This window comes from Poecilia reticulata, linkage group LG9 (assembly GCF_000633615.1).
Source record: "Poecilia reticulata strain Guanapo linkage group LG9, Guppy_female_1.0+MT, whole genome shotgun sequence".
Classification (NCBI taxonomy): Eukaryota; Metazoa; Chordata; class Actinopteri; order Cyprinodontiformes; family Poeciliidae; genus Poecilia; species Poecilia reticulata.
The window spans coordinates 21,803,896-21,818,563 of record NC_024339.1 but is presented as its reverse complement, the minus strand read 5'-3'; the positions used below and the strand labels follow the sequence as shown (position 1 = coordinate 21,818,563).

Sequence of the window (14,668 nt, the reverse complement as noted above, 5' to 3'; positions counted from 1 at the left end):
TTGAAATGCAACTGAAAAATCTTAAAACAAAAATGTTGTGCCATATGTAAACTATAGATGCTGATTTACCTCATTGGGATTTTAGTAATCCACAGCACAAAGAGCATCTCTGAGTACAACACATGAATCTGAATAACATCTTGTGAGGCGATTTGGGGTTTAGTTATTTACCCCAGAACAGAGGAGAAAAACAGCAATGGATAACCAGCAGCAAAAGAAAAAGTAAGCTTCCGTGTCGGATTTTTACATGAGCGCGTGTCTGCACTGTCCGCAGCATCACGAGTCAGCTCAAGTCCTCTACGTCCTCTGCTAAAATTTGATCGTATGCTAGAAAGCAGGCGCTTCGTAATATATGCTGCTATCACTCTACCATTCTGGATTTGTATCTTTAAGACTGCAAAAGAGCTACTTTCTATATTTAGAGACGATCTGCTCATTGAACTATCAGGGGACTAAAAATATAAAATTATAATATGCCGAGACATTACTGTCAACAGCATTGTAAAATCAAACTACCATGCATGATTTTTAGCCACTACATGGAAACATAAATACAATCTTAACTGTGAATAGACCAAAAACAGATCCCTTCTAAACTGATATACATGATGTCTTTTTCATTAAAAAAAATGAAAATAATAATAAAGTAACGGCATCGATTTGACGCTGTGCTTCTGCACACCTGATCATGTTCAGTGAATAGTGCCTCAGTTTTGATCTCTCTCTATGTCCATCTCCAAATAGGACAATCAAACCAAGTCCAACAAGGGATGTCTTGATCCCAGCTCAGGTGTCAGGTCCTGATCAAGGCACTTTTAAATCGTCCGATGTTTCGTCTGCGTAAACTCACCGTCCTACTTGTTGTTGGTCCTTTGTCATGTATGTCAGCTTCAAGCATTGGCTTCCAGTGAGCTACCCAGCCACTGTTTGTATGGCAGAGTTTGATTTCTACTCTATTTTTGTCTGTGCGATTTGCAAAACTGTATTTATAGGCTGCGCTTGTGTAACATTGCTTTGTTGATCTAAATAATCCGGGTATTCCCTAACACTGTAAAGCTGTTGTCACACCATTCTCTCACATTTTGCTGAACAACAAAGTGTTTTGACATCCTTTAACTGTGTTATGCAAGTATTGTTGTTCACAGTGTTTTACTGCACCAGAGGAGAGTTAAATCAGTGGAGATAGAGTTTCTGCTCAGCGTAGCATGAATTAAATTAATTTTATTATGGGTCTTTGTTGTGATATTTGAGTAGCACCTGCATTACTTCAGTGGTGGCGGTGTGTATGTGCAGTAAATGTGGATTCTTAGAGTTGTGCTACTTAATTTTCTGACTGAAAGAATCTGTGTAGACTTGCTATGTTCAGTAAACATTGTTCTGTGTGTAGGAGAGATAATAAACTTGTACATAACATTTAATTATTGCAAAGGAAAGTTGACAAAGCAGAAGAACAACTTCTTTTCTCACATTATCGACTGGAAATGCTTTGAAATATGTTATGAATTATCAACAGGTTTTATCAAAACAAAGGGAAAACATGCTAATGTTAGCCTAGCATTTCAGCATAACTATACTCCTCTTGAATATAGTAGACAAATTATTAATGGTATTGCCAATCAGTCTTTTGTGTGTTTCCATTCGTATTGTGAGAGTTTATCTTTGCTGATGAACTCCAGATCTGTGAGGTTGGAGGGCTTCCTTTCCATCACCCTAATCTTTAGCTAAGATTTTTCTTCAGATTGAAGTCTATACTCTGACTGGGCCTCTCCAAAACATCTATGTTGCTTCCAGTCAGAAGAAAGATTTGTCGGTAAAAGAGTACTTAGCATAAATATGTATGTCTGTTAAAGGTCGACACAGGTTTGGCCAAGCTTTTATCTTTTTTGGTTAATCCTTTTACTTAAAACAGTTGTGTGTATTGAGAAAACATTGATTAAAGCATGAATGGAAAATATTTTGTTGACCAGAGTTCAGAAAATGTCTATGAACAATGATTTGTCTGCGTGATCATTTCTCAAGATAAAACTTCTCAGTGCCTCATTGGCTGCTAAATATGGCAACCAAGATTACAACATCCTTCATCTGTTTTCTTTATACATTTTTAGACTCAACAGCTTGTTTGATCAGAAGAACACACAAAACAGTCAAAATAGTAAAACATACAGAAACCAACATTGTACAACACACACGGCAAAGCACTGCTCCCAAAACAGACAACACCAATCCACTAGGAATGGTTACATGTCACAGAGCAGGTATCTGTGACGTTTACAAAACAATGGACGGGCAAAAAAGTTACACCTGGAGAGTTAGAGAATGAGGGTGTTATTGAAGGGGCGTAAAGAGATCACAGACATGGGTGCCATGGGTGCATGCCAATGAGAAACCAGAGCTACCACAATGAGCACCACTACAGACAGACTGAGAGAGAAAGGAAGGGGAACAAAGATGACGAGAGCTTGAAATGGAGCCACACAGAACTTTACGAAACACTCTGAATGCTGCAAAAAAAAAAAAAGAAGTAGACGTTCATACCTAACGTTAGCTGTGCAATTCCTAAAAAGAGCAAAGGGCAAAAAGAGTTGGAAAAAAAATGATATTCTTATATTTCAAACACCCTGAGCTCCCGCTGTTTTAAGGTGATGTTTTAATGTTGTACCTTCATCCTCAGACACATCTAATATCTCATCCACAGTTTCCGGAAAACTCATGCGATGTTTCTCTGTTGTCGTCTGCAGAGCAGAGAAAGAAACCAGAGTCAGATATGACAGCAATACAGGAAAAAGCTCTGTGTTTCTGCACAACTGTAACACTGGAAAAACATTGACACTTCTAAACTCCACACCATAGAAACAGTCTCCTCAGTGACGAGCTTCAGGACATCGATAACAGAGATGTATCCCAGCCTTTTCGCAATGGCCAGCGCTGACATGCCATGCTGTATAAAAAAAAAGAAAGAAGATTGCATCAGAGAAGAAAAAATAATTAGCAGGAGGAAAACAGTTTGCACTCAAACTCACAGTAGTGATCTCATTGGGTTGGGCACCATGTTTAAGCAATAAAGTCACAATGTCTGTGTGTCCTTGCTGCGCTGCCTGATGCAGAGGAGTGTAGCCAAGCTGCAAGGGAGACAAAAGGTTCAATAAAGTATACAATGCATATTTATCTCTTTTTAATGCAGGTCTAACATCTAATAAGATGGGTGTGACTAAGAAACAACTATGCAGCCCCTTTCAGCACTCTGTAGTTTAGTTCTAAGATCCAACCCTGAATTGGTTGTTGGAGGTTTTTCAGGTGTCGATGGTGTAAAAACTCACCCTTGTTTTGCTGTTAACATTGGCCTGCTGCTGCAAGAGGAACTTCACCATCTTGATGTTACCGTAATGACACGCTACATGCAGAGGGGTGTAGCCCATCTGTCAAGAGGAAAAAAACCCATTGAAAACTCTGTATGATGTAATCACTCTGAGGAATTCACTAAATCCAGAGTGTAGTTGAATGATCAGAGTCTCATTCCTGTTAGAGGTTGGGACTGTATGTCTGCTGTAAGCTAACGGAGCCACGTGGTCACAGCTTGCATGACACAGTTTAAACACAAATCAGTCTATATTTGTGTGTGCATGGCTTACTAAAATGTATTTTAGACAGCGAGCATTTTATTCCACCTTCAGCAAAATAGGATGTTTCAGCTTTTTACCTGCATGTCAATGGTGCTTCATTGCTCAGTAGACAGCTGACAGTGTTGGGCAGAGCTCTTGTCTTGAAAGTTTAAAAGGCAGGAAACCAACTTTATCTGCCTTTTTATTTTCCACACAAGTTAACTCAGATGTTCCAATTTTACTAAAGAAATGTAATATTTTTCATATAAATGATTAAAAGTGTCTCCAAATTGTGGTTGTTCAAACACATCCCAAAGCAAAGACACTTATTTATAGCCCTTACATCATAGATTTACTATTCTCTAAGGTCCAAGAAGGATTTGTCTCTCTGGGAAAGTTTTGCTTAGTATTAGCGAGAGCAAATATTGGTTCTTTGGACTCTAAGAGCTGCTGACCCCTGTTGTAAGAAACAGAAATGAAGGAGTCTCACCCGTGTGGCAGCGTAGACCGAAGCTCCCTGCTTCACTAGGATATCAGCAATGCCTACATGTCCCTCCTGTGCCACCAGGTGCAACGGTGTTAATCCACTCTGAATTCAAGAATAAAAATACAAATTCATCAAATTAAAGCGTCAACAACAAAATCCCAACCTTTCAGTTGGACGCGCTATCCGTCTCCTCTTACCTTGTTGCCCAGGTTGACGTTGGCCTGTTTGGAGATGAGCAGGGAAACCATGTCAGGCCTTCCCTCCTGCGAGGCGAGGTGGAGCGGAGTGACGCCCTGCAGTGACTCAGCGTTGGCTGAAGCTCCGTACTGCAGCAGGCTGTTGGCCACCTCCACCTGGTTCTGCTTGGATGCAATGTGGAGGGCAGTGTAGCCATTCTGGACAGCAGAAAGGAGGCGTTTTTTTTTTTTAAGGAATATGTGTAGATTATAATCATTTTATGGCTTAAGACCCATTTTGTGTTACCCTGGCAGCGCTATGTGGTGACCCTCCTTTGCTGACAAGCAAGTTAACAACATCCAGGTTGTTGTGATGTACAGCAACATGCAGCGGGGTCAGACCATTCTGTTAAAACAAGATCAGGGATTTACCGAAGGAAACGTTTTATTCATCCAGGTTCCTGGAAGTTTTTGGTTCCCCTCACCTTTCCAGCAGCGTTAGGGTTGGCTCCTCGCTCAAGCAGCAGCTCTGCCACGTCCACTTTCCCGTACTTGGAGGCTACATGCAGTGGAGTGAAGCCTTTCTACAAAAGCACAAAAAGGTGAGCGGACACAGCATTAGATTAAGTTCATAATCCCAGCTAAGACTGGCTATATAACAAAACGTCACCAGAATATTTTCTTTTACTTTGGTCATTTTGGTCTGTTGGGCCTCCATGTCCAGCAGGATGCGTACAGTTTGAACGTGACCTTCCCGGGCAGCGATGTGCAGAGGCGTGTGTCCAGCTGTAGTAGTGGAGTTGGGGTTAGCTTTGTGGTCAAGCAGAAGCTTCACCAGCTCTTTGTGACCCATCCGAGCAGCACAGTGCAGAGGCGTTTGATCGTCCTGTTGAGGGAGAGGCAAGCAATCAGGAAGAATAGCATGTTTACTGAAAACCTTTATATATTCCACTATAAACGATCTGACTTTGTGTAATTGAACAAAAAGTGGTAGGCGAGGTTAGAATAATAATAAGATCTGCTTCAGTGTATTGGTTCTGATAAACCAAATTCAAAATGAGTCAGTCTTTGTACGTATTGTTTGTTTTAATCCACCTTTGCCTTGGCATCCACTGGAGCTGAGTTCTCCAGTAAAAACTCTGCCACTTCAAAGTGACCAGCCCGAGATGCCATATGGAGCGGAGTCTCCACTTTCTGTTTGCAGAAACAAAACAAAAAAACATGTTAGATTCAACACCAGCATTTCAAACATGAGAGCCGGCTCTTTAAGCTGGTTGTAAAATAACTTTAAGCTACACACCACGTTTGAGGCGCTGGGAGAAGCTCCCTTCTGGAGGAGGATCTTCACAATATTGAGATGACCCATAAAGGATGCAACATGTAAGGGGGTAAGGCCTGACTGTTTTAAAACAGAATCAGAGCAAAAGAGCATTTGAATACAAACTTATGGAAACATTTAAACACTTTGAGATAAATAATCTTGAACTCTTACTTCAGTCACAGCTTCTAGTGATGCTGACTGTTTGAGCAGGAGGTCCATCACACGCATGTGGTTCTTTTTGCAGGCGATGTGCAGAGGAGTGAAGCCATTCTGTAACAACAACAACAACAGTTACTTATTATTATTGGACAGCAGCTTTGCTCCTGCAGAGACAGAAACGTTTGGACTGTACGGTAAAAGCAACTCAAGCTCAGCGAGAGGAGTGTCTGTAAACATCAGTTTAAAATTTGTGGATTTATTCCTTGAACGTGAATTATCCATTGTAGCAAATGAAAATGATTTGTGCCATTGTCCCAATCAAAGGTCAACTTCCCTTTTGTTTTTGTTTTTTTTACAACTGCCCTGTGTTTACCTCCAGCAATCGTCCCGGACAACTCTGGTCAAATTCCAGAGTTCCATAAAAGAACGGCATCACCACAGCATTGTGCTGTGGGCCTCCATAGAGATAGAGAGTCATAACGGTTCCTACACACTCTCCCACCTGAGCTTTGAATCTCCACAGCTCCTCCAGTGTCACCATAAAGTATTCTGACTGCTTCTCTAATTGTTGCTCTCTTTTCCCGGTCAGCTTAGCAGTACGACATGTCCGCCTCATGCTGTTCAATCTCTATTGTCCTCCGACAAACCTCTAAGGCCTTCACAGAACATCTGGATTTATTCAGAGATTAAATTACACACAGGTGGGCTCTATTTACCGTAGAGGTTAAAGTCTGAAGCCGAATGTTTTGTTAGTATTTTATTCAGATCAGAGTAAACAAGTGGCACACTTTCCAGATTTTTCTTTCCAGTTTCGTTTGCATCTGATCTGATCTATGATACAAATCTCAAAGCGAGAAAATTTCAAAGGTTGTGAATATTTTTTAAAATGCACTGGTACAGTTCATCACTTCAATGGAATTTAAAATAATGATATATCTCTAACCAGAGCCCTCGAGTTGGGTTTCGCTCCTTTGTCCAGCAGTACTTTGGCCATGCGGTGGTGCCCGCAGTGTGCTGCCACATGCAGCGGAGTGAGGTGGTCCAGTGTTATATCATCAATCTCTGCGTTGTATTGCAGGAGCTGCTTGACGCAGTCCATGTGGTCCCCTTGTGCTGCCATGTGGATTGGTGACAGGCCATTCTGAAAAAAAAAAAACAGCAAAAAAACAGGTTTACTTATTTATTCAAATGTGAAAATAAGGCTTAACAATTGTTTCTTCTTACCTTTGTCTTCGCCTGGATTGGAGCCCCGTGGTCCAGCAGGATCTCTATTATTCTGACGTGGCCGTTTCTGGCAGCGCAATGCAAAGGAGTCAACTCATCCTGAAAACAGTGGATTGTTAATGATTTAGTCGGTGATCTGTGGAATTAGAATACGGGGGCTTAAAATCAGGCAGCTTTTGGTCTTACCTTGGTCTTGGCATCAATCTGGGCCCCCCGGTCCAGCAGAAGTCGGACCATGATCACATTCCCTCGTCTGGAAGCAATGTGCAGAGGGGTGATGCCGTTCTGCAGAAACACAGAGACGAGCTCAAACCAACACCGAGAGCAAAAATTAGAACAAATATAAGGATACCTTTCCTTGTATTTGGTGATTCTTACTTTTGGAGTGAAGTTTACATTTGCTCCTCGATTAAGCAGCAGTTGTGCCACGTTCAAGTTTTCATAATGTGCAGCAATGTGGAGGGGTGTGAATCCAGTCTGCAACATGCATTTCAACATTACCACTTCTGCATTTTATGGGAAGAAAAAACACACGGAAAGACAGCAAACACTGCTTTTGGCCTGGCCACAAACCTTGCTGAGGACGTCGGGGTTAGGGTCATTCTGCAAAAGCACCGCAGCTGTGCGTGTGTCGTCATTTCGTGCTGCAATATGCAGTGCAGGGAGCCGGACCTTTCCCTTGGTGCCGTAGTTGATGAGCAGAGCTACGACATTCTCATGCCCCTGCTGAAGAGCCACGGCGAGCGGCGTGAACCCATCCTGCAGCACAAGGGAGAGAGTCAGGAGGGGGCTGACTCATGAAGCCGAAAACGGACCGATTCAAGAAGAGAGGCTCGTGAAAACAAAGCAGAATGGAAAACACAGAGAGTGTGGATCAGCAAAGGGTGGAACCCTTTAAAAGCCGTCTCTCTTTCTCTCTCGGTTCTTTGGTACCTCTGTTGGAATGCTCTGATTGGCTCCATTCTCCAGGAGAAACTTCACAACCTCTAGATGGTTTTCTTGTGCTGCCATGTAGAGTGGAGTGAAACCTTTCTGTCTCAGAAAGACACACGAGACACACAGACATACACACACACGCACACATACAAGACCACACACAGCAAAGCCAAATCACAGATGCACAAACCAGGATGCACACAAAGAGGAAACACAAACACACAGAAATATCAGACAAACAGAGATGAATTTTAACAGATGGATTTGCAGTAGTTGCTACAGCGGCTAAATTCACATAGTGAGGACTGGGAAGCAGCCTCGGTGAATCATGGGACGTCTGTAGTGAGAGCAGCTCTCACCTGGGACTGAGCGTTGACATTGGCCCCATAGTTTACCAGCTCTGTGACCACCTGCTCCTGCCCTGCCAGAGCTGCAATGTGGAGGGCGGTGTTCCCTTTCTGCTCAAACACAAGCAAATACGGCATAATTACCTACAAGTGAGGTGCAGAGATCTGTATTTCTTTTGCAAAGCTTTGATATTTTTTTTGGAACAACACAAATTCATATTTAAACAAGACACTGTTAAACCATATGCAACTAAAGCAACAATTTCTAAACGTTCGACATGCAAGGTTTGAATAACTGAAAAGTTTTCTTCACATCTGATAAAGTCCTTCTGTCGTCCTTTTTTGTATTCTGCCAAAACACTAAAACGAAATGAATTTTGTTGAACATAAAGCTTGGTGAAGTCTTTGAAGGATCTCTATTGCTTTTGATGCACTCAGTCCCAGTCATGAACAGTTTTCTACTGAATTATTTTTGTTGTGACATAGCCATCTTGTTTTTTTTTTTTTTAGAGCAGTTGATCTGCAGATAAAATCTCTGTGCTACAACAAAATTAATCAGAAAAATAGAGCTGGAGTCGTCTGATTATTCAGGAAGCTCATGTAAGTAAATCACATACAGAATAGAATAGAATAGAATAGAATAGAATAGAATAGAATAGAATAGAATAGAATAGACATACAAGAAAAAAAGCAAAGAAAGGTGACGGTTGGTTGTTTGAGCTTGTGCCTGATTATGCATATTCCTTAATAGTTTAGATGGAAGTTGAATTACAGAGTGAAAATGAGCCAAATGCTTGTTGCAGTCTCTTATGATGACCCAGTAAGCACAAAAGAATTCAATGAGGACTGACTTAACCAGATCTTTTGCAAAGCCATGTGGGATAGGTCAGATTATTCCTGTACAGGTGAAGCACATCACATATGTTTCTTTCTGTGGGGGATTTTCTCTTTATTTAAAACATAAACGGTAGCGCAGACTACCTCGTGGGCACAATTCCAGCTGGTGCGTTTCTCCCTTTGCATGATACCTCACCTTTGTGGTGGTCTCCAGTGTGATTCCGTTGTGAAGCAACTCCAGCACCATTTTGACGTGGCCTTCTTTGGAGGCCAGATGCAGCCCGTTGAGCCCATTCTGAGAGAGAGAGAAGAGCAGACCTGATACTGGAGAGTCCTACACCAACCATGCACACACGTTGGGAACACAGAAGCACACGAGCGCCATGCCAGCTGAAACGAGTGGTTTGAAGTCACAGTAATGTCGTCACTCACCAAACACACCAAGCGTATTTACTGAACAGCATGCAATATGCCAGACTCGGAGAGGTTATCATCAAAAACGATGTCTACAGGAATGAAAATCAAGACGAGGACTTCTTTTCATTCGCTTAGTGGCGGTTATAGGAGGAGGGAAGAGAGGGGAGGGGATGGCAGGCCGCTGGCCTCATGGCTGGGAAGAATACGAGCCGTGTGGGATAGGTCTAACCTCACACAGCCTACCTTCAGCCGCACAGGACATGTGAGGTTGGACCTTTCCCACACCACTGATATTATTCCTCTGAGTGGGGAGACCACAGCACACCATCACTCTACTGGATACAGAGGAGAGAGAAGGAACAGAAAGTAAAGATGAAGGGTAAAAAAAAAAAAAAAAGCAGAAACAATAAACTGAGGTGAGCATGAGAACCAAGAGGAGAGAGTGTGGAGAAAACACGGTGAAGGAGTGAGGATGTGTGCTGGTGATAAGAGTAGGAGGCGTCTACTCAGACCAGAAAACAACCCCAATGTATAAACAAACTTCACAACGGAGGCGAAGTGATAATATGCTGTTTTTTTTTCAGAAATATCTTTGCATGAATGTAATTATTGATGCATATCAAACCAAAATCAGAAAACGTGATCCACATTTTACATTTTATCTGATTTTGACTTAGTTTTCTATAAATAAAAAACTTCAATTGCAATACTGTAAAACTATGAGAATTATCACTTCAACTCAGGTACAATTTACACCAAACAAAACAACAAGGTGGCTGATAAGAACACATTGTAAATAAAATATCACTCAAGAATATTCGAATCAAAAACAGTCTGTCATCGGACCGTTTTTTAAAAAAAATCTATCTGTAGTGTTAATCAATGAGCTCTCTACAAATCCCACACAGAATTGAGTCACTTTCCATTTATATTTTTGTATTCATGTGGAATCTGTTGAGGATCTTTTATAATTGCCGTCTTGGACCAAAGGTTGAAGAGAGTAAAATTAAACTGAGGACAGGCAAAGTTTTTAGGAGCCCAAGGGCATCTGTAATGCTGCCCCTTCCTGGACACTCAGGGAACAACTGTCAGAGTAAAGGAGGCAGGATGGAGGAGATGCAGCAATGGGAATCCTTTGCACCATTTATTAGCACACTGAACAGTGGCTTTCCCCTTAAAGAAGCGATTGTCAGATTAACAGAGCATGCATGAGGTGAGCAAATAGGCACGACGCTCAGTCCATGCATGCTGAGCAATTAAAACACACACAGAAATACAAATACAGAAGATACAAGTGCAAGTAATGAATCATAAAAAAAGCCTGATCTGCCTGTTTTTATGACTTATATAAAAATTATTGAATGCGACAAGATAACACAGGGAATTGTTTCATTGTTAAATGTGTGTTTTTACTGCAGAAGCGTTTATTGGGACTAAAGTAGTTTTCTTGGGCCATTTTTTTACACCCATCATTTCTACTACAGGAAATAACAACACAAAAAGGTCCTGGGAGGGAGAAGAAGGTGCTATAAGCAGATGAGCCACAAGTGAGGTTTTGAGGTGGGAAGGAGCTAAACATTTGAACACAAATATTCCCAACTTTTTCATTCCCAATTTCAGCGACTCCACAGTCCATATTGTCTTTAAACTGTATAGCAAAGTTATTAGTATTTTGGTTTTCAAACACAGCATTAAAAACCAGTTTATTCATGCTGAATGTTGCAAGGTTTCAGAGAGATTATATTCAAATTCATAGACGGTACGATCAGCTGTGTGGAGACAAAGTGAAAGCTAATGGAACGGGATATTTAAGGATTTAAACTGGTAACAATGGAATAATTTATAGTGTTTAGTTTAGATATAGATTATTATTATTATTATCATTATGGTGATTATGTATTGTTAACATATGATCTAGAACATATCTCATAGTCTTCAAAATAATTAAGATGTTACAGTTGTTTGCCTTCTTATTTAGAGTGGTTTAACAAAAGTTATAAAGTGTAATCATGGTGAAATAATTTTGCTTTTATCAACAGATAATCCAGGATTATCTGTTGATAATGCTGGTCTCTCTACATAACTGAGCAGCATGGGTCAGCAACACTCCCAAGGTTAATGGGCATAATTTGTATGAACAACTTGGTTCTGTTTTGTTTTCTGGATGAAGCAATATTACTGCTCACGTTGCTTCAAAGCATCCCAAGTGCATATATTTTACTATTTATTTTATTTCCAATGTTTTTAGATAGATTAGAATCTAATTTCCCATATTAGGCCAAATCTAATCTGCTTGAAAGCCGATCTGTAGACAGAGGAAAATAAAATATTGCAGTAATTGTGAGGTAATAAATGCTCAAAACAAATCTCAACTTTTATTTTTTGGTGGCAATATTTTTTGAAGTAATTTTTACAACACAAAAATTAATTTGAATAAAACCCTACGAAAATACAGTGAAATATAAAGAAAATGACCAGATGATCAGTTCAGTTTGCTGGAGACTAAATTAGTCTGGGGAACATTAGCTCTCTCTCTCTCACCTGATTGGCTGTATTGATATCAATGCCATTTTTTATATGTTCCAAGGCCTTGTCCAGGTTGCCAGATCGAGCCGCTCGGAGAAAACTGTTGCCAGCATCTGCCTGAAGGAGTAGAAAAAAGGATGGGAAAAACAGGAGGGAACGATGGGTTTCAGAAAAAGTGAGAGACACGTAAAGGAAAAGAAAGGGAAATAGAAAAGGAGAGTGATTGGTTAATATTTTCAAACAAAACAACAATTAAATCACCAGGGATCACACAAAGTCAACACTTGTCTGCCAATTTTTCCCTCATTTTTCTCCTCCCTCAATCAACTTTTGATTGCAGGTTGAAAATCTGCTTCTGCAGTTTGGAGTCTGAAGGTCTGACAAGCATCTGACTGAGGAATTGCAGCAGAAACTTCCAATTGTCCCCCCAATATTATCAGCCACTCACATAATGAGGAAATGTAACGTAAATACAACGACGATGCTTTAAAAGAAAAAGAGAGGGGCAGAGCGATGAGGGTTCAGTGGGTCCCGGCTCAGGGCCCGGCACATTGCACGCCTAGTGTTTGTGTCTGTGTTTTGTCTGTGTCTGAGGGCTTCATGCCTCTCCCAGGCAGGCAGGAGTGCCGCTGGAACGGGATCACTCAAGCGGCTCTGGGGTGGGGTGGGGGTAAGCAAAACGAGAGGAGAGAAAGAGCGAGAAGCAGTTCTGGAGAGCAACTGGGAGGAAAATGACAGGGAGTATCTGCGTTAAAACCTGGACGTTTTCCTTTCATTCACATAATATCCACTCTCACTGTACTTCCCCGCATCACTCCATCCAACCAGATTTCTCAAAATGCTCAACAGGAAGAGGTTGCAGTTGCATGTTTGCACATATATGCAAATAATGGATTCATTCACTGTGCAGACCTCTCAAAATGCTGCAAAACACGGTGCTTTATGCTTTGTAGCATACTGTTGTGACAGTGCTGTTGGTTGAGAGAGAAAAAGAAAGCGAGAGAGAGAGAGGGGGGGTCGGGGGGCTTTGGTGAAAAAACAGAAAGGATCCGCATGCCAGGAGAAGAGGCATAGCAACAAATGACACAACCCACCCTCAGCGGGACACCAGTCACACAAAACTGTGCAAAGAGAGAGATCACTTTCAAAATAAGGGACTCTGTTGGCAAAAAAAACTGAAAAGTTTCAAAAGTTGCTTCCAGCTGGTTGTGACACCAAAACAACATCTGACAAGTCTGTGTTCATGTTGAAATTTATACAGTGGCAAAGCATGAACTCACAAGATGAACTGCAAAATCCTGTTCAGACTTCTCTGTGCAAAGTCCTAAGGTTTTAAGAGAATTATTTCTCTAATGTCGTTTTTTTTTTTTATTATTTCTTTGCAAACAACCCAGAAGCACACACACACATGACATGAACATCTTATTTTGATCCAACAAAAAAAAAAAACACATCTGAATTAACTCTTGAGAGTTTTGATATTGACGTTTACCAGCAGGGATAGATGTGTGATAACTCTGAGTAAAAATACCCCAGCTTGGGAAAATAAAATAATAACTTTTAATTAATCAGACTATAATCACTTTTTCAACATTTTGATTTTGATTGGACTTTGCAAAAATGTGGGCACCCACGAAACTTAGTGGCCTACATAAACTTTTTTCTCTTTCTAGAGTGACACAGCTATAATGACTTGATATCAGCTGCCTGGATACACAGGCAGCTGATGCTCTGTCGTCTGAACCAACAGGCAGCTCACAGCTTGCCAGCGGTAGAGTTAAAACAGTACAATGCTGTCTGGGAAACATTTCCAAATAGTTGAGATTGTTGATCTTTGAAAGTGTGGGAGCCTTGTTTCAGTCAACTGACAAGCAGTGTGCAGCTACAAGGACAGCTGTCCTAACAACTGGGACTTGTTATTTTCTTCATGGTTGTTTTGATGGGTCTCCTTTTGTGCCTTCAGGTTTTCTACTGTCCCTAAAAAGCTACAGCCCTTCAGCTAGTCTCGCCTCTGTCAGTCATCACTGCTTTCTTTTTTGAGCATGTTGTTTTCAGTCATCCCTTATCATGCTCTTTGGTCAAATTGTTATTTTGTTGTTTAATTTTTACTATAAGACATTATCCTGCCTGCTCTCATCCTGTATTTGGATGCTCACATTACAATAACTATGGCAGCAACATCGTATATCTCTGTGCCACATTCAGCAGATGAACATTTTGAAAACTCCAAACCTTCTCTAGAATCAGAGTAGTAGGACTTCAATAACACAACAACCAATATTTAATTTCCATCCATCCATCCATTTTCTTCCGCTTATCCGGGGTCGGGTCGCGGGGGCAGCAGCTTCAGAAGGGAGGCCCAGACTTCCCTCTCCTCAGCCACTTCTTCCAGCTCCTCCGGAGGAATCCCAAGGCGTTCCCAGGCCAGCCAAGAGACATAGTCCCTCCAGCGTGTCCTGGGTCTTCCCCGAGGCCTCCTCCCGGTTTAATTTCATGTAAATTAAATATTGGTTTAATTTATATTATGCACATGAAAATATGCAGCCTGGTAAAAACCAGAGCCTTGTGCTACACTTTGCTTCTTCCAGAAGGTCTGGACTCTCAAATGTTGAGAAGCGATTTCTTTCTGGATGCGTGGA

At 41.2% G+C, this 14,668-nt stretch overlaps 1 protein-coding gene across 5 annotated transcripts in view; it reads right to left on the bottom strand.

Annotated features, from left to right (window-relative positions):
• ank1a (ankyrin 1, erythrocytic a) overlaps positions 1-14,668 on the bottom strand; it is a 100,875-nt gene that overhangs the window by 33,375 nt on the left and 52,832 nt on the right. For 3 of the 5 annotated variants that reach the window (XM_008418607.2, XM_008418612.2, XM_008418615.2), the window contains 22 exons: positions 12,045-12,146; positions 9,283-9,381; positions 8,262-8,360; positions 7,900-7,998; positions 7,540-7,725; positions 7,345-7,443; positions 7,153-7,251; positions 6,967-7,065; positions 6,686-6,883; positions 5,755-5,853; positions 5,563-5,661; positions 5,358-5,456; positions 4,951-5,148; positions 4,748-4,846; positions 4,570-4,668; positions 4,284-4,481; positions 4,090-4,188; positions 3,318-3,416; positions 3,021-3,119; positions 2,846-2,938; positions 2,660-2,732; positions 2,536-2,556 (listed from right to left, as the gene is read on the bottom strand). In XM_008418607.2, the coding sequence (XP_008416829.1) occupies positions 2,536-2,556; positions 2,660-2,732; positions 2,846-2,938; positions 3,021-3,119; positions 3,318-3,416; positions 4,090-4,188; positions 4,284-4,481; positions 4,570-4,668; positions 4,748-4,846; positions 4,951-5,148; positions 5,358-5,456; positions 5,563-5,661; positions 5,755-5,853; positions 6,686-6,883; positions 6,967-7,065; positions 7,153-7,251; positions 7,345-7,443; positions 7,540-7,725; positions 7,900-7,998; positions 8,262-8,360; positions 9,283-9,381; positions 12,045-12,146 (2,455 nt within the window). Of the gene's footprint in view, positions 1-2,535; positions 2,557-2,659; positions 2,733-2,845; positions 2,939-3,020; positions 3,120-3,317; positions 3,417-4,089; positions 4,189-4,283; positions 4,482-4,569; positions 4,669-4,747; positions 4,847-4,950; positions 5,149-5,357; positions 5,457-5,562; positions 5,662-5,754; positions 5,854-6,685; positions 6,884-6,966; positions 7,066-7,152; positions 7,252-7,344; positions 7,444-7,539; positions 7,726-7,899; positions 7,999-8,261; positions 8,361-9,282; positions 9,382-9,518; positions 9,724-12,044; positions 12,147-14,668 lie in introns of those variants that run through there. The other 2 variants (XM_008418619.2, XM_017306670.1) reach the window with 2 other exon arrangements.